The sequence below is a fragment of the Silene latifolia genome, chromosome Y, assembly GCF_048544455.1.
Source record: "Silene latifolia isolate original U9 population chromosome Y, ASM4854445v1, whole genome shotgun sequence".
NCBI classification, from domain to species: domain Eukaryota; kingdom Viridiplantae; phylum Streptophyta; class Magnoliopsida; order Caryophyllales; family Caryophyllaceae; genus Silene; species Silene latifolia.
In genome coordinates, this window is record NC_133538.1 from 40,272,391 (window position 1) to 40,290,970 (window position 18,580).

At 36.7% G+C, this 18,580-nt stretch overlaps 2 protein-coding genes across 3 annotated transcripts; one reads left to right on the plus strand and one right to left on the minus strand.

Annotated features, from left to right (window-relative positions):
• Positions 1-4,745: 4,745 nt before the first annotated feature.
• On the minus strand, positions 4,746-10,456 carry LOC141633968 (uncharacterized). Of its 2 annotated transcripts, XR_012538729.1 has the most exons (4): positions 9,895-10,456; positions 9,089-9,213; positions 6,749-6,810; positions 4,746-4,972 (listed from the first exon to the last, which is right to left on the minus strand). XR_012538729.1 is itself a non-coding variant. In XM_074446314.1 (2 exons), the coding sequence occupies exons 1-2, from the start codon at positions 10,280-10,282 to the stop codon at positions 9,107-9,109; spliced, it is 495 nt and encodes a 164-aa protein (XP_074302415.1). In that variant the 5' UTR covers positions 10,283-10,456; the 3' UTR covers positions 9,088-9,106. The 2 variants fall into 2 exon arrangements, 1 of the variants encoding a protein (XP_074302415.1); XM_074446314.1 differs by lacking the exons at positions 4,746-4,972; positions 6,749-6,810 and having other exon boundaries at positions 9,088-9,213.
• On the plus strand, positions 6,855-8,301 carry LOC141627901 (uncharacterized). The gene is made up of 2 exons (XM_074441101.1): positions 6,855-7,503; positions 7,670-8,301. The coding sequence occupies exons 1-2, from the start codon at positions 6,855-6,857 to the stop codon at positions 8,299-8,301; spliced, it is 1,281 nt and encodes a 426-aa protein (XP_074297202.1).
• Positions 10,457-18,580: the final 8,124 nt, after the last annotated feature.

Here is an 18,580-nt window from a genome sequence, read left to right on the forward strand (position 1 = left end):
TTATAGAATCTGAAGTGAACTTAAATTAAGTGACTTTAAGTCCAAAAGAACAGGACCTTATTCTAGTCAAATTAGTAAACCAACTTAGTATTATTCGCCTATTTCGGAATAAAATAAAATATTGTTGGTTTTATGTTATTTTGTATCGATCTATATTATTTTTTTGGAATTAGTATTGCTTCCGTTACTTTATTTTATAGGTATCATGCAGAGCGAAGAACGAGTGAATAAGACGGGTCAAAGGACAAGCCAAATGAAATCGAACACTACGAAGGCCAAGGTCAACCATTTATTCCATGACCAATCATTTAACAAATGGTCAAATGCTGCAACTTTTGCTAAGTCACACACCTTGTGTTCACTTGAAGATTGATTTTGGGCTGTCTAATTGGGCCGCATTATTATACTGCTCATAAAAAATTGTCTGGCCGAGACGACTAGATTATTAAAGACAAAAAAATGGACAAATGCCGGGGGCTTTTTCGTCTTTGGAAGACCTGATTGGAGGAGACCTCATATTGGCAGGGGTTCTTCATTTTGTGGGAGTTCTGGGCAGCCTTCATTTTTGTTTCGTTCGGAGGCAGAGAGCACAAAAGGCAGTAGTGAAATAGAGTAGAGTAGTGAGCTAGATCTAGTTTTCCAAACAATCAAAATTCTTCTTTTCTTTACATTTCTTAGTTTAATTTAGTTAGTAATTATGGTTCACACAATTGGTATGAAGATTCATTATCTTATTTCTCCTTAATTAAAGTTGGGTAACTAATATTCTATCCCTTTTATTTTATTTCAAGTTTTTATTCCACTTTATTTATGCAATTATTTAAGTTAGTTTCAATCTTTCTTACTCTTGTCATGTTTAGTGTTAATTTATTCATGTTTAGTAGTTAGATTAGTTAAAGTTCCAATCTTTATTGTTCTATTATGCTTGATACCACGTTTAGAGTAGTAATTTATGTGTCTTGTGTTGGATTTAGTATGATTAGTGAGTAGTTTTCTCACTATGGTTCGATTAATCCATAACATGTCAAGTTTACTTAACTGGATTCCATAATTAACTAGTTGTTGGGTAATTAGTTGAGGTTAACTAAAGGATTTGACTTGTATTATCTTTTATTTGGGGTTGTTGACTTTTGACGCTTGACCATCGACGAGAGTCGGCTAGGTTGGGAGTCGACTCACCTCATTTAGACTAGTCGCCAACTTGAGTTGAACCCGGGAGAGAGAACTTAATAAGGTTGCCTTTAATTTTCGGTTTGAAATGGACCATTGGGAGAGGGAGTGGGATGACCGGGAAGATAACGTGGGCTTATTGACCTTAGCTCGGGATAAGGGATTCCAACTTACGAACCCGAGAGGGAGGTATGTTGGGGTTGCTAGTGTCCAAACACGAACCCAGGAGGGAGGTGTTTGGCGAATTAGAGGCGTTTTCCCCCCTAACTATTACCCAATGACTTGTTAACGGTATTTATGAGTGTAAACATGGTGTGTTGGAGGAGAAAATCTGACCCTAGGCTTTCTTTTATTGGTTAGACCTTTATTATTTATATTACTTGCTTTCTTACTTTAGTTGTCTTAGTTATTTATTAATTTAGTTAATTAGTTTAAAATCAATCATATTCTTGATTTGCGTAGCTAGCTTATAATCTAAGACAAAGTTAGTACTCAAACTTGATGTCCTTGTGGTTCGACCTCGACTACCCTACTACATTAGTTGAGTAAATTTGTTTAATTGGGGGAGTGCGACAAACCCCACTATCACCTACCCTGGCCTTGAGGCGGGGCAACCTCTGGCTGAGGTCGTGCGGGTTCTGGTTGGGGTTGCTCGGGCTCTGCCGTAGGATAAATAATTAACGAGTACAAGTCATGAGACTCATGACTACTATAACCTTCCTAAAGAGTGCTACACTCGACTCGGTGATCATCAAAGCCCTTGGCTCGTCCCGTCTCCCGCTAGATACCAAACCAAACCCCTATACAAACTGCTCCCTATATGATCAGAAATATCATATGGATCAACACAGGCCACCCCGAAAATAGGTGACAATTTACAAACAACCATACACATCAGTTTTAACAATATAAATACTTAGACACGACACAAGTGTATAGGTATGCGACACGACATAGAATGCATGAGACCCAATACTACAACCATGATAAAGCACGACTATCGCACCGATACCAGGGACACACCCACGGTACCACACCTGGTGATAGCAACGCAACACCGCCCACCAAACAGTTGGACCGCAATCTGTAACAAGGTACTCGAGGCACACACGTGGTACCGGACTCGGGCGCTAACTGGATTCATGTCAGACGCCGTGCCTCAACCACACGAGTCCTTTCATAACTCAAGTCATTGATGTGCACATCCCTCTTGGTGTGGGAAGCTCCAAGAGGCGACCCAAGCGTAAGACGGTCTCCCAACCTCCTTACGTCTCCTCAACAACAACCACCTCCTCAATATACACAATAATCACAAAAATGTAATGTACAACACAATATATCAAAATACGACTCATTATAAGATACACTCCCCAAACATGCCGTGAACATCAATTCCTCAAGTATTCCGACTCTTTGAGTCATCATAATCCAATACCGTGCTAATATGCATTTCCGACACCAACATATGACTCACAATAATCCTAAAATTATAATATGTTGCAAACCAACTCATACCATGGAAACATGAATAATGAACACACAAGTTATTAAAACCGAGTAGGATAAACCTACCTTTTAGCATACTCCGTCTCATAAAAAAAAGGGTAGATCTCAACTTAAAAGCTGAAAGAAAAGAAGGATAAGGTGTATAATATTCTAATCCACGCTTGAATCCCATGGAGAGGTTTTAGGAAGGTTTTAGAAAGAAGGTGGAGAATTTGGAGTGATAAGGAAGAAGGATGAAATGATTTAGGGTTAGGGGTAATAAGATCCCGTCAAAGGATTTATCGCCTACTGTTGAGCCGCTCTCGGTCGAGTGAAGGGTCCACTCGGCCGAGTGCCACCCACTCGGTCGAGTGGAAACTACTCGATCCACTATGACCTCAACTGCATATTCACTAGGTCTAGTCTAGGTTTTACTTGGTCTAGTGTACGGTCATCCTTTACTCCCGAGTAGTATCTCAACAGGTCCGAGGGTCCTCTCACGCATCCCTAGGGTCCTTTGCGAGTCTCAAATATTCGAGTATTACAGATATGGAAATATTTCATATTTTATTAGGCATTTTTAGGGCCGAATTCGAAAGCTCATTGAGCGGGAAAGCATGTTGTTACTATTGTACACATAATGACATGGAAGACTATCAATTATCTGAACCATATAAAATTGTCTGTTGCGTGCGAAGAGTCTATCATGGCCCTATTCTTGGAGTGTGACATACTTTAGATGGGACCTTATCGTCTCGTACGTGTTAGGGTGATCGCATCCGATTTCCCTAAGGTCTATATTTGGTTGGGCTTAAGGGATAATAGTCGGGTGGTGAATAGTCAGTGGTTCAGGTCTTTCAACCCCACGCATTTGACCGTGGATATGACTGGATGAATTTTGTTTTAAACGTACTTATGTCACCACGGTAAACAGGAGTGATAATGTTATCCCCCTGGCCCGGTATCGGTGCTATTGTAGATATATGATTATCATTTAAGTTTCGATTATTGGTTATATAGTCGGAACGTGTATGATAATTGGCCGGTATTTTGTGATAAAATTTTAATAAAATAATACGGCACTTAAAAATTTATTCGGTTTAATCAAGAAGTTAAGTGTTAAAGAAATTGTTATATTAAGCATGATGCTATGTTGACGTTTTGTTTTCATTGTTTAATAAGTTAATCCATCCACCTGACATTTGTTGCGTTTTTCCAATAAAACTTTTTAAATTTTTTTAAAAAACATCAGATTTGTCAGATTCGTGATGGCTGACCATTTCCTAGACGGGCCAAGCTGAAGATTGGATTTAGAAATTTTTATTAAATAATATTGTAATTTCTTAGAAATTATTGTCATATTTAACACTATCTTTTTAATTAAAGTTAGTTGAAAATAGTACTTTCTCGGATATGTAATTATCATCCGTTGTTTCCAATATTTTGGATTTATTAAATAAAGTCCTGAAAATTCGGGTTGTTACAGATGGGATTTCTCAACTGCTAATATTTTGTCATTATAAATTTAATAATAAAGGTTATAACTTAAATCGTAGATATCCTAATAATTTTTTTTTGATGTAATTATGATTATAATTGTTAAGGAGTTTCATTAATATTTATATGAAAATGATTTTATAGATGGATGATTACTTTTCATATAATCGTTAAAATCATTCCATGTGTGTTTTTTTTTTATCATTATGATATGACATTGATTATATGAACTTGCTTTTAATTTTGCTAAATTTTGCATATTTCTTAACATTATAATTTATAATTATATGATTCATTTTTATTCTTATTAAGACTTGTATATTTTTTGGTGTGGAGTACTATTTGTGTACCTATCAAGACGGAAATCAGTAACAAATGAATTTTTTTTTTTTTTTTGTAATTATATTCATTTTGTAATTATTCAATTTGTAATTTTTTTTGGTTCAGATTATATATATTATTGGTAATATGTTAGGAAAAATATATGTATAATACTCCCTCCATACCACACCAATGTAAACATGGTGAAAATTAGGGTTTTTAAGAAAAGAAGATAAAAGTAAGGGCAAAAATGGAAAGTAAGCTAAAAGCAATTAAAAATTAAGAAGGGGAGATTATCATTAAGATAAAACTAATAATTTCATAATTAGAGAACCCACTTGCACAAACAAAGCAGCGTGGGAAATATTTTTTGCCAAAATTTGTATTTGACGCCTAGAATGTTGTTTAAACAACACATTACATCATCACTATTACATCACTCATTACATCATTACACAAATATTACACCTATACATTAGTCCTAATTTCTTGCCATTACATTATCTCTATTTCAAAACCCCAAAAAACTTCTCTCTCTAACTTTCCTCTCTCTTTTTTCCACAAAAAAACCCTAAATCTAATTTCATACTGCTCCGCCGCATCCTCCGACCCACATCGCCCTCCCTTTTTGCCCTTTCTGATCGCCGGAGATGGGGCCATCCCAAGGCCTATCTCCGGTGATCGATCGCACTTCATCGCTGGCTCCTTCCCCTCGTTTAGGACCTCGACCGACGGCTTTTGTGTTCTGATTGGACCGTCCGACGATCTTGTTGGCTGTCTTCCTGGTTTGTTTTTCTGTCCTTTCCGATATTACGATTCTCTGTCCTGTCATTGAAAGCCTCACTTGCAACCCAGGGATGGCTCCCCTTTCCCTCGCCCCTTCCCCCCTCCCTGGTAGAAATCTACCTTTTGGCTTTTTGGTGTTTCGTTGAGTTATGTCAGTGTGTCGGGTGTGTTTTGGGTCTCATCGGTCTTTGTGAAGGTTGACGATGAGTTTTTTTGTTGTTGATTTGCTTCCAACCCGGAGCTTTGAAGTGTCGGCTGTTTTATGTGTTGTCAACGTGGTGTTTTCATCCCTTCTCCCCGTCGGGTGGTTCCTTTGTCGGGTCGGGTTTGTGTTGGTTGCGGTGTCCTTTATGGTTGATCTAGTTGCAGGTAGGCCGATGGTCCTGGGGAGTTTCGTGTGGTATCGGGTTTTGTTCTGGTTGTGTTTGGTGACAGCCATGTTCGGTTTTCGTCGGATTGAGGTTCGATTGGTCCGTTGGTTCCGTCTCCGGTCTGTGTTCTTGGGTGGGCTTGCTTGTTTTGTGATGAGTGTGGTATGTTGGTGTGGGCTGATGGGTGCTTGGGCGGTGTTGGTTCGGGTCGGATGCGGTGGGATCCACTTTCATTTGATGTTGAAGCCGTGTCTGTGGTGTTGTTTTCCTTTGTTGTTCATTTTAATAAATAAATGGTGGGTTGGGGTGTCCTGTCCCCTTCCCCAAGGGATAGTTTCTACGACTATTTTTTTGCATCGGGTCTGTGTTGAGCATAGGTCTCTGCTGTCTCCTGAGATGAGTTTGGTTAGAGGGATGTCCAGGTGGTTTGTTTTTGTTGTACCCACTTTACTTCTCGATATTCTTGGATACGAGGTTCTTGGCAGCGGGGGCTGTGATCCAAAGTGTAGGAGTTTACCCTCCTTTGAAGTCAGATTTCAGTGGTCGGATTTCCACCTTTTCTTGCTACGTCCATGTGGCGTAAGTGCACTTTGGTTTCTCTTGTTGGGTCAAGGTTCTCGTAGATTTCCAGATAACGTGTATCTCAGCGAAGGAGATGAATCTCCAAGACGCTTTATTGGGTCTTGTTGTAGGTATTTCTCTGTAGCTGTAACGACTAAGATGAGTAAGGGTATTTTTATGGGGGTTCGTTGGTTTCCAAAGGAAGATTATCATAGCCAAGGAGATGAATCTCCGAGACTCTTTTTTGGGCCTTGTTGCAGGTATTTCTCCGAAGCTTCATCAATCAAGACTAACAAAGATGGGTGTTTTCCTATGGCCAGCGCTACTCGTCCTTTAAAGATTGTGGTGTGTTTTGAGACCGAAGTTCGTGTTCAGACTCCCGTCGTACGCCATCAACACGTTATAGATAGCCGATGCAATTACCTTGTTATTTTAGTTTATGTTATTAGTAGTGCTTTGAGGTTTTATATTGTAGTTTTCGGTATGGTCTGGGAGCCGTACCACTAGAATGTAAAACACTTTCTTTACAACTGTAAAAAAAAAAAAAAAAAAAAAAAATTATCTCTATTTCTTCCCCTTTCCATCAACTTTTTCTCTACCAAAAAAAACATCTTGTTTCCTGAAAAAAACCAAAAAAACAGTTAGTAAAACAAAACATAAGTAATGGGTAAAGGCAACTTAACAGCTGATCAAAAGGATTCAATTGCCCATTTTTTGTTGGCTCACTCAACAAAAGGTGTCCCTTTTAAGGGAAAAATTTCAGAAGCAGCAACCAAGTGGTCCGTCTCTCGGAAGACAATTTGGTTATGGTGGAATAGAGCAAAAGAGAAGATCTTAGAAGAGAAACCAATCCACTTACCGTCTCGTATGTTGGGCAACACAAATTCACCAAAAGTGAACATCGATATAGAGATGATCAAGAGCTTGCCATTCAAGAACCGTTCATCAATTAGTAAAATAGCAAAAAAACTGAAAGTTGGACATGGTACGGTCCAACGTTGGGTCGAAAAAGGTGAATTAAAGAGACATAGCAACCCAATACACCCATCGTTGACAGATTCAAACAAATTGCAAAGGCTTTTGTTTTCACTTGAATCAATTTCTGTCGACATAGCTAAAAATCTCATTAAATTCAAAGATATGTCATGTCAAGTTCACATTGACGAGAAGTGGTTTTATCTAACAACAACAACGGATACTTACTACATTGTTCCAGGTGAAGAGGAACCACATCGTTCATGTCAATCAAAGAGGTACATAACGAAGGTCATGTTCATGTGCGCTGTGTCCAGGCCAGTTTATGGAGAAGATGGTGAGCTACTTTTTGATGGAAAAATAGGAGCATGACCTTTCATTGAACATGTTCCAGCAGCAAGGAAATCCAAACATAGGGAGGCAGGCACAATAGTCACAAAGGCTATTGATTCCATTACAAGACAAATTACAAAATACTGCATAATTCATTAAAATCATTCCAGCAATCAAGGCTAAGTGGCCTGCTAATGCAAGTAAGAACATATACATCCAACAAGATAATGCAAGACCACATATTTCTGACCTTGACCCAGATTTTAGGGCTGCTGCCAGCTCAGATGGTTTCAATATTCATCTTATTTTTCAACCACCTAATAGTCCTGATTTGAACATAAATGATTTAGGATTTTTTAGGTCTTTACAAACACTTCAGAATGATGAAGTTGCCTCTACAGTTGATGAATTGGTGGGTAATGTTATGACAGCTTTTATAGATCATGACTCAATGAAATTGAACTTCAATTATCTTACTCTACAATCAGTCATGGTGGAAATCATGAAATGTAGGGGACATAATAATTTCAAGATTCCTCATATGAGGAAGGAGTCACTACTGAGACATGGATTACTCCCAGTTAATCTCACAGTAGATGTAACTTTAGTGAAGGAATGTTTGGATTATTTGGATCAAAATGGGTTTGGTAGTTCTCTGACTGTGCTAAGAGAGGGAGTTGCTCAATTGTTTACAATAGAAGTAGAAAATCTGCCAGGGGAAGTGGAGATGCTACAAATGATTGAAGCAGCTGAAGTCAATGAAGTAGGGGATTTGTTTTGGTTTGACTGTTATGCATGTTAACTACCTAAACATCAAAATGCAATATTGGTTTTTATTTTTGGTTAATGCAGTCAAATGTAATCATGTGTAATGAAATCCAAGAATGTTTTACTTATTCACATGACATGCTAAGACATTCTGTTTTGTATTTATAATGTTCAACTGGCTACTTGGTGGTTGAATATAGTCACTCATCATTTAGAACATCATACACAAAATATCACATCATTGTTGGCAGCAGCATCTTAAGCTCTCAGGGACTAACACCCTCTCGTCATTGAGCTTACAAATGACTCCAGTTAATGCCTCCTTAACCAATCTTAGATTGGGGTGGCAATAACTTGGTGATTATATGCATTCAAAACTTAGATTGGGGTGGCATAACATTATCAGCATTTAGCCTCCTTAACCAACCTTAGATTTGGTTCCATAAGATTCTTAATTTGATTATGGGGTTAACATAGTGAATGCAACAGTAACAAAGACCCTCAAAGTGTTCATCATTGGGTGACACTACAACCAAAACAGATGACATGTTACAAACTAACACAGATGACATACATTGACCACACTATACTGCAAACATGATTTAACAGATGAAATTTGCAAAACACAATATATATAGAGAAGCTACAACAAAAGTGAGAGTGAGTTTACACAATTTTTAACAAAGTGAGAGTGAATTTACCCAACAACTTTCAAGTAACAACAATACAAACCCAACAACATTCAAATAACAACAATACAATCAAAACCGTATAATAAACCCAAAGTAGAAACAATAAAAGTCCAAGATTAAGAAATTAACCTCCTTTTTTTAGCTCATTTATTTGTACTTTTCTAAGGATTTAGCATAAAATTTGTTGAACTTCAAAGATTTTGGTGACAATTCAACAGAATCATGGACCTCCTCAAAGATAATATGATCCCTTCCTGAAGTAGAAAACAAAAGGGGGACAAAAATCAGTTAATAAAAAATCAATATCTCATCAAATTCAGACAATAAAACAACTAAACCAATTAAAAATATCGTAAACGGTTCAGACAATTAAAACAATTAAACCAATTAAAAATATCGTAAACGGCATAAAACTGATGGAATCGTTGATAATAGGACATAAAACTGATAAAAGGACATACAGCAATTCGGTTTCATAAGATTGATAAACCACTCACAATTAATGTAGCAAATCAAACACTAGTGAAAGTCTTTATACAAATTAATTAATGTAGCAAATCATAAGTTGGAAAATTGGAACCAATCCTCAAAATAGTTGGTACGCACTAGTTCCCCAACCTCCATGATTTTCTCACAAGAAATTCGTTCATCAGTAGACATGCATTATATGAGGTTTTACGCAAATACTCCTTATATTTACCCAAATAGCCTTATTGTTTTATGTGAACTCCCCAACTCCCTTGCATTTTCCACCACCCACAAAGAAATTGGAAATAATTTCAAACAAATTTCAAGAATAAAACGAATTACAGTACAAACAATTAAAACAATTAAAGGACGTCTTTACCTTTTACAAACAATTAAAACAATTACAGTACAAACAATTAAAACAATTACAGTACAAACAATTAAAACGAATTTCAAACCATCTTTACCTTTCACATTTTCCTCCGCTTTTTTCCTCGTCTTTTCTAAGAAATTCGCAACAAATTTGTTGAACTTTACAGATTTTGGTGACAAATCACCAGATCTATCAAAACATGAACCAAGATCAAAGTTTGTTGAACCGATCTTCTCAGAACATTCAGGGACATCGATGGGTATAGAATCAGGAACGGTGGTATTTGAGTCACCATAAAAAGCTGATGTTGCCTCAGTATCATCATCAACATCAGAGTCTAAAAGTGACCCATAACCGAAGTAAGTATCAGGGGCAACATGCCCAATACCGGGTATAAATAACAAATTATCGAGAGATTTATGATAAGAGGGAGCTTTATTATTGTTCTTCATCGAAATAGGTTGAGATTTAGGATGATTCATGGCAAGTTTGAGTTTTTTTTGTTGAGATCTAGAGAGGGGGAGTAGAACGGCGAATGCAGAGGATTTTTTTGAGGGTTTTTTTTACAGAGAGAGGAGAAAGGGGGAGAAGATTCTAGAGATTGAATGAAGGGTTGGGTTGGACGAGTTGGGTAGTTAGGGAAATATGGAGGGAACGGTTAGTGGGTAGTGGGTAGGATTATTGGGTTAAATGTTGGGTTGGTGGGTATAATTAATAGGTTTAATGGGTTAAGAGTATGGTTGGTGAGTGGCCCAACCTTTGGTAATTATGTAGATATAGGAATGATATAAGGGTATTTTTGTAAAAAAAAACAACCTATTTATGGTATGTTACCATTTGTATGGTACGGACATATTCGGTAAGTGGGAAGATTGGTGTGGTATGGAGGGAGTATATGGTTTAATATAGTTTGTATGTAATTGTATTATTTACTCTTGAGAATTGTAACTGTAGATGAGAGAGAGAGAGAGAGTAATTAAATGAGATCAATGAACATGTGGTCCCTACAAAAAACAAAAGTTTTTTAATCCCTAAAATTGATGGACCAATAGAAAGACAAGAAATGTTTTAGCTTTTATAGTATAGAGACTTCACTACTCATGTAAACTATTTAATATATTGCTTACATGTATTAAAGGCTCTTGAAGCGGAGGTCTAACATTCAGTTTGTTTTTTGTTTTATTTTATTTTATTTTATTATTATAGGGATGCATACATGTTTTCCTTGACAATGACACAGTTGATGGGTATTACAATGGTTACACCAACATCATTCTCTAGCCTTTGTTCCACCACTTAAACCTTCCGCAACCGCGCGACCTTGAAACTGCGGAACGTACAGTTTCACAGTTTACTACTTATAAAAAAGCAAACAAATGTTTACTAAGGTGGTGATGAAAAATTATAAGGAAGGTGATATCGTGTTGATCCACTGTTATCGTTTAATGTTACTTCCTAAATATATTAAAACCTAAAACAATGGGATTGTAATAGGCTGATTTTTGCGTAAAACTTTCCCGTCCTTTGAATATTACAGACCACTGCCTTTAAGGAAGGCGCTCCTTGAAGTTCTTGTTGCTGCAGACTTAATTGGGTTGTAACAACATGTTCATTTCCCTTAATTTTATATTAGTATACCTTAATTTATCTAGTAGATTATCTCATATTTAATTAGGTTATGAGAAATTAAGATGGTTAATTAAGTGGATTAATTAGTATGTTTATTGTAGTGGATTATGGTAATGAAGGTAGTAATTAATTTGTGTAGGAAGCTTCATTGAGGAGCATTTCTAGTGGTTAGCTTGAGGCTTTGTGAAGATAAGCTTGAGGTAGGGTTTTCCCTACATAGTTCTAATAATATGAGTGTTTAATTATGCATTTATTGTCATTAATTACACTTGTCTCAGGTAGTTCCATTATAACATGTTGTTGGTAATTAGGGTTTATGACGTAATATGGTTTTATGTTAATGATCCATATGGCGAAAGGGCAAGTATGGTTAATTGTCTTACGAATGGTAGAATGCATTGTAACATGTTAGGAAGAAAATACATGAAAAGAGGTAAATTAATAAAGGAATGAGCATTGTGATACATATTATGTTTAGTGTAATTACATGAGCATTCTTGTTGGAAATTGCTTGTGTTGGTTGTCATTTGATTGGAGTTGGAGGATGGTGGAGTATATTTGGTTGTGGTTATGGAAACGGAAGGCGGTTGGGAAACCGTCTTCTGCTTGAGTCACTCCTTGGAGCTTCCCACTCCAAGGGGGATGTGCACATTTAGTACTTGAGTTTTGGAGGGACTCGTGTTGTTGAGGCACGATGTCTGGCAGGGGACTCGAGTCGCTCTCGGGCCCGGCACCACGTACGTGTTCCGAGTACCTAGTGTTGGTATGTGCCGTCATGGGCGTGTCCCGGCCACCGGTTATGTGGAGGTAAGGAACTTGGAGAATGTTTGTGCATCTTATGCATTTGTTGGATTTATGGTTGGTTGCCTTAGCATTTATTACATGAGCATGTAATCTTTATCATTTGCATTTATTGAGCATTTGTATTATTAAGCTAACACTTGGGTTTTTAAACATCTGTGGTTAACCATATGGTGATTTCCGCCCATATAGGGAGCAACGATTTGACAGATTATCTTTGATTAGATGCGGAGGATTGGGAGCGGTCTTCACTAGTTGTCATCACTTATGTTTGTCTTGTTTTTGACTATTTAAACCCCACTTTCATTCGATTGGGTTGTACTAAATGGGATGATATTTTCATCCCTTAACATGTAAGTATTTATCTAACTACAACTTATCAATTTAAGTTTATTGTTTTAAATTCTTCTTTACTCGTTTGTTCGCACTACAAGCTTGGGAAACCAAGTCTTGTGACGCCTCCATGTGTTGGGACTGCCTTGAGGAAGGGCCCCGACTTATGGGGCGTTACACTTGATAGGTACACAAATAGTACTCCTACACACCAAAAAATATACAAGTCTTAATAAGAATAAAAAACAAATCATATAATTATAAATTATAATGTTAAGAAATATACGAAATTTAGCAAACTTAAAAGCAAGTTCTTATAATCAATGTCATATCATAATGTTAAAAAACTTGTTCGAGCCCTGGGAATGCAGTAGTGTTAAAACTCATGAGGGAGAGCTTTACCACCCTAGTGGTCCTACCTGGCTCGAATCCGGATTAAACCAGATGGTTTACACACAAAAAAAATAATGTTAAAAAAAACACATGGAAAGATTTTAACGATTGTACGAAAAGTAATATTCCATCTATAATATCATTTTCATATAAAGATTAATGAAAATTCTTAACAATTATAATCATAATTACATAAATAAAAAGTTATCGTGATATCTACGATGTAAATTATAACCTTTATTATAAACTTTATAATAACAAAATATCAGCAGTTGAGAAATCCCATCTGTAACAATCCGAATTTTCAGGACATTATTTAATAAATCCAAAATATAGAAAAAAAACGGATGATGATTATCCGAGAAATTACTATTTTCAAACAACTTTAATTAAAAAGCTAGTGTTAAATATTACAATAATTTCTAACAAATTACAATATTATTTAATAAAAATTTCTAAATCCCATCTTCAGCTTGGCCCGTCTAGGAATGGTCAGTCATCACGAATCTGACAAATCAGACGTTTTTTAAATTTTTTTAAAAAGTTGAATAGGAAAAACATGAAACGTCAGGTGGGTGGATTAACTTATTAAACAATGAAAACAAAACATCAATATAGCACCATGCTTAATATAACAATTTCTTTAACACTTAACTTCTTGATTAAACCGAATAAATTTTTAAGTGCCGTATTATTTTATTAAAATTTTATCACGAAATACCGGCCAATTATCATACACATTACGACTATATAACCAATAATCGAAACTTGTATGATAATCATATATCTCCAATAACACCGTTATCGGGCCAGGGGGATAACATTATCACTCTTGTTTACCGTGGTGACATAAGTACGTCGTTTAAAACAAAATTCGTCCACTCATATCCAGAATCAAATGCCGGTATGTGGGGTTGATAGACCTGCACCACTGACTATTCACCACCCGACTATTATACCCTAAGCCTAACCAAATATAGACCTTAGGGAACCCGGATGCGATCACCCTTACACGTACGAGACTGATGAGGTCCCATCTAAAGTATGTCACACTCCCGCGCTGCTCTCGAGTCTAAGAATAGGGCCATTCAAGACTCTTCGCACGCAAACGACTATTTTACATGATTAAGATGATTGCTATTCTTCCATGTCATTACGTGCACAATAGCAACAACATGCTTTCCCGCTCAATGAGTTTTCGAATTCGGCCCTAAAAATGCCAATAAAATATGAAATATTTCCAAATCTGTAATACCCGGATATTTGAGACCCGCAAAGGACCCTCTGGATGCATGAGAGAACCCTGAGACTTGTTGAGAGACTACTTGGGAGTAAAGAATAACCGTACACTAGACTAAGTAGAACCTAGACTAGACTTAGTGATTGTGCAGTGGACCGAGTGGAGGTCATAGTGGATCGAGTAGTTTTCACTTGACCAAGTGGGTGGCACTCGGCCGAGTGGACCCTCCACTCGACCGAGTACGGCTCAACAGTAGGCGATAAATCCTATGACGGAATCTTATTTCCCCTAACTCTAAATCATTTCATCCTTCTTCCTTATCACTCCATATTCTGTCTCTTCTTTCTAATAGCTTCCTAAACACCTCTCCATGGGATTCAAGCTTGGATTAGAATATTATACACCTTATGCTTCTTTCCTTTCACCTTTTAAGTTTAGATTTACCCTTTATTTTTTATTTTTTATGAACCCTAACTTTTGGGGGTTTTGTTATGGGTGATTAATTAGTAATTGATATGAGTATTATGGGTAATTAGTAGGTGTTAATAATGGGTTATGTATCGTATAAGTATATACAATGAGTTGTGATAGTATTATATGGTTGATGTAGGATGAGACGGTTTTATGAGACGGAGTCTTGCTTGTCTCTGATTTGCTTATGGAGTATGCTAAAAGGTAGGTTTACCCTACTCGGTTTTAATAATGTGAAAACTTGTGAGTCGGTTTGCATCATATTATAATGATGATGATGATGATGATAATAATAATAATAATAATAATAATAATAATAATAATAATAATAATAATAATAATAATAATAAGTTGTAATGATAATAATAATACGTAATACGATACATGTATACATATACGTATACTACCTTATAATCTACCCTACCCTTTTCTAACCACCGTATCCTAACACAATCTCAACACAATCTCTACCCATACCACTCATCCTTATCTCATTTCATTTTTCCACCACAAAACTTTAGAGAGAAAGAAGAGAAAAAAAGAGAGATTAGAAGAAAATGGAGATTTTGTCCCTCCGCCTCGAGTTCGTAAGGTAAAATCGTCTTAAACTTATTTATATATTATTTAATTTATATCATTGACCCGTCTTGACCCCGACTCACCTCTGACTGTCATTGACCACTCCGTTGACCACCAAAAACCGAGTTTGACCGACTTATTATATGGTTATTTGTTGTTGTTGTTGTTGTGTGACTGTCTTAAGACATATTTTTACACCTATTTCGGGGCCTACTTGGGGGGATATTGGGTGGTCCTTATCATGGGTTGAGAGGGGGTTGTAGTGGTGGTCATGGGTCGCGTTTGGGTGGTAGAAAATGGGGTTGAAAAGGGTTTTTTGTTGTTCTTGGTGTCGGCTGTTGTGGGGGTTGGCCATGGTTGTTGGACTCGGGTTGAAGGGTGGTGACAGGTGGGGATCAAGCCCTGACCACCGTGGTAGTGGCCCATGGTGGTGGTTGTTTTGGTGGCGTTTTCGGAGTATATGTCGGGTGTGTTTGTGTTATTGTCAGGCTGTTTTGTCGTTGTTGTTTTCCGGGGTTGTGGCTGCAGTTTGGGGACCGTGGGTGAGTCTGGTGGTGTATGACGGTGGTGCATGGTGGTGGTGGTGGCCGTGTTTGTGGGCCGTTTTGAGGGTGTTTCGGGGGTGGTCCAATCACGGGTTCAACCGTGTATTATGGGGGTTATGGGCAGAGTGTTTAAGACGGGTTTTAATTATTGTATAATGGGTTGAGTCGGGATTTGAACCAAGTAGTTGGCGGGTAGTTGAGTCGGGACTTGAATTTAATTATAGTAAATTATATAATTGTAATTTAATTAGATTAGCTAGTAATTAGATTAATTAGTAACTATGTGTAATTGTATTTTATTTAGGTGACGGTTTTTGTGAAAGAATATTGTTTGATTGGATTGCTTACAGAGTATGCTAAAAGGTAGGTTAATCCTACTCAGTTTTAATATATTTGAATGGTCATGTGGGTCGTATTTTAATTGTCATTGCATTGTAATATGATATTGGTTAATTGCATTGAATGAGTCGGTAACTGGCATGTTATACGGTATCTTACATTTATTGTATTGACATGGTGGATTACTTATTGTTATGGAGACGTAAAGCGGTTGGGAGACCATCTTACACTTGAGTCGCCTCTTGAAGCTTCCCACTTGTGGATGTGGGGATTTGATCGCAATCCACGGGTTTGAAAATCGTTTGGAGTCGCCAGCAAATTTAAGGAAATTTGGGAACCATTTTGAAAATGAGATTTGAGTTCGTTGTTGAAAGTACGTGATGGGAAGTTCGTTAATAAAACACCCACCCCCGCCCGTTGCAATAATGGCCTCTACTAAGGACTACGATGGCTAATTGGACAAGACTACGATTTGTTGTAAGAGAATGCAAAACACCATTTTGATCCTTACACGTGAGCTTGGTTTCTAATCGTTTAATGCATCTAATGTACTTCGTCCAAATGATTTAGCATGTCAGGTTGATTTGAACTATACTAACAAGCATTCACAAATATGGCTTAGATGAGAATGGGGGAGCCGTTGGGGAACTAACTATTATAACCTACACGATTCTCGTCGACTCGATTTGCAAACAATTGAATTAAAGATACAACTCGATCTAAATACAATTGCTAAAACATGACACTTGACTCAAGCTTGACACGCCTATCTAGGCCTTGAAAAACGTGCCAATGATGACGCCATGGCTCACATAGGACTTCGTCCTTAGCTTCATCATTATTTTGTGCACTTACTTTGATTTAATTGATTAAATAATTCAATTTAACCAACTAAAGCAAAGGTTTTGTAAAACCATTTTGACTCAAAATAAAGTACTTACTACACCCATATTTTAAAGTACAAATTACATTGCTTAACATGAATTACAATAATTACAACGATTAAATTACAACAACAATTGAAATAAAACAGCAACAATTAAATAAGACAAAGAAACCGAACCAAAGTGGCATGAAGGCCGAGGCATCACACGACCAAAGGGGAGGTCAAAATTGACTATTCTAGTAATCGAGTGTAATGAATCGGATGCTAAGCATGCCCAATTCAACTAGCGAGAAATCGTCATAAGAAAAGATGAATTCATTTAATTCTTTAAAGAGATTCATTTAAATCCTATGTCGGGTTTTATATGACCTATGAATGTCTAATTCATTTAATATGCTATCTACAAATTAATTAGGCCAAACCAAATGAGTTTGGTGTGGTGGTTGCTCACCTCATCCCTTAACCATGAGGTCAGGGGTTCGATCTCTGCTCATGGGAATGGAGCAAACTCTTTGGCCAGTCGTTTACCTCTTCGTGAAAGCACCTGCGGCGAGGGGATTATACACTGTTGTTGACGGTGGACACCCTGGTTTAACAAAAAAAACATATTAATTAGGCCAAGTTGAGATTTAACAATTGATAACGATATAAATAATATACATGCATCATAAATCAATTCAAACATGCGATTTAATCTAATTATTCCATAATTAAAATCAAACCAAAACATTAAACATGTGAATCAAATAAATTACTTCGTAATTAAAATCTTTAAACATGTAAGATCGAATTAAACTAACTAAAATTTTATTTTAATTTCTTTAAGACACGTTATCGTCATACAATTGCAAACTACTTCATTAAACATGTTAATTATTCTAACTAAACATGTTATCGTGATGATTGAAAGAATAAACATATGATTAACGTACTATTTATTCTAAATAGCAATTAATCCATCATCAACATCATAATTACAAAATATTAACTAATAAAACGATAATTAAATGACGATAAAAAAACGAAATAAAAGGCCACATGGCCGTGACATACACGAGTAAAAGAGAGAAAAAGAGACGGGATTTTGTGCACCCTCAACTTACGTATAAACTTGGACACCACTCAGGATCCCGTATGCAAGTGTTTCTTAGAAGGCGCGTCTTTGACGATTGTAAAACAAATTTCGAAACAATTTAACAAAATCAATTTCGAAAAAAAATAATTTTTCTCGCGTAAAAAGCACTTTGTGCAGCGATTTTCAAATGAAGATGGTGACTTCGTTTCTTACTCAAATATAAATCCGAAAGATGTTCTGAAATCCTTAGACTCCAAAGATTCGAACTTTAGTAAAAAACAGAATAAAAAAGGATTTTGAAATGATTAAAAACGAGTGACAACAGGTGCAGTTCACATGAGTTCAAAAACGCGACTTTGTTGTACTTCGTACAACGATTTTCAAACGAAGATTGTGACTTCGTTTCTTGCTCAAATCAAAATCCCAAAGATGTTCTAGAATCCTTAGACTTTTAGCAAAAAACAGAAGTAAAAACGATTTGAAAACAAC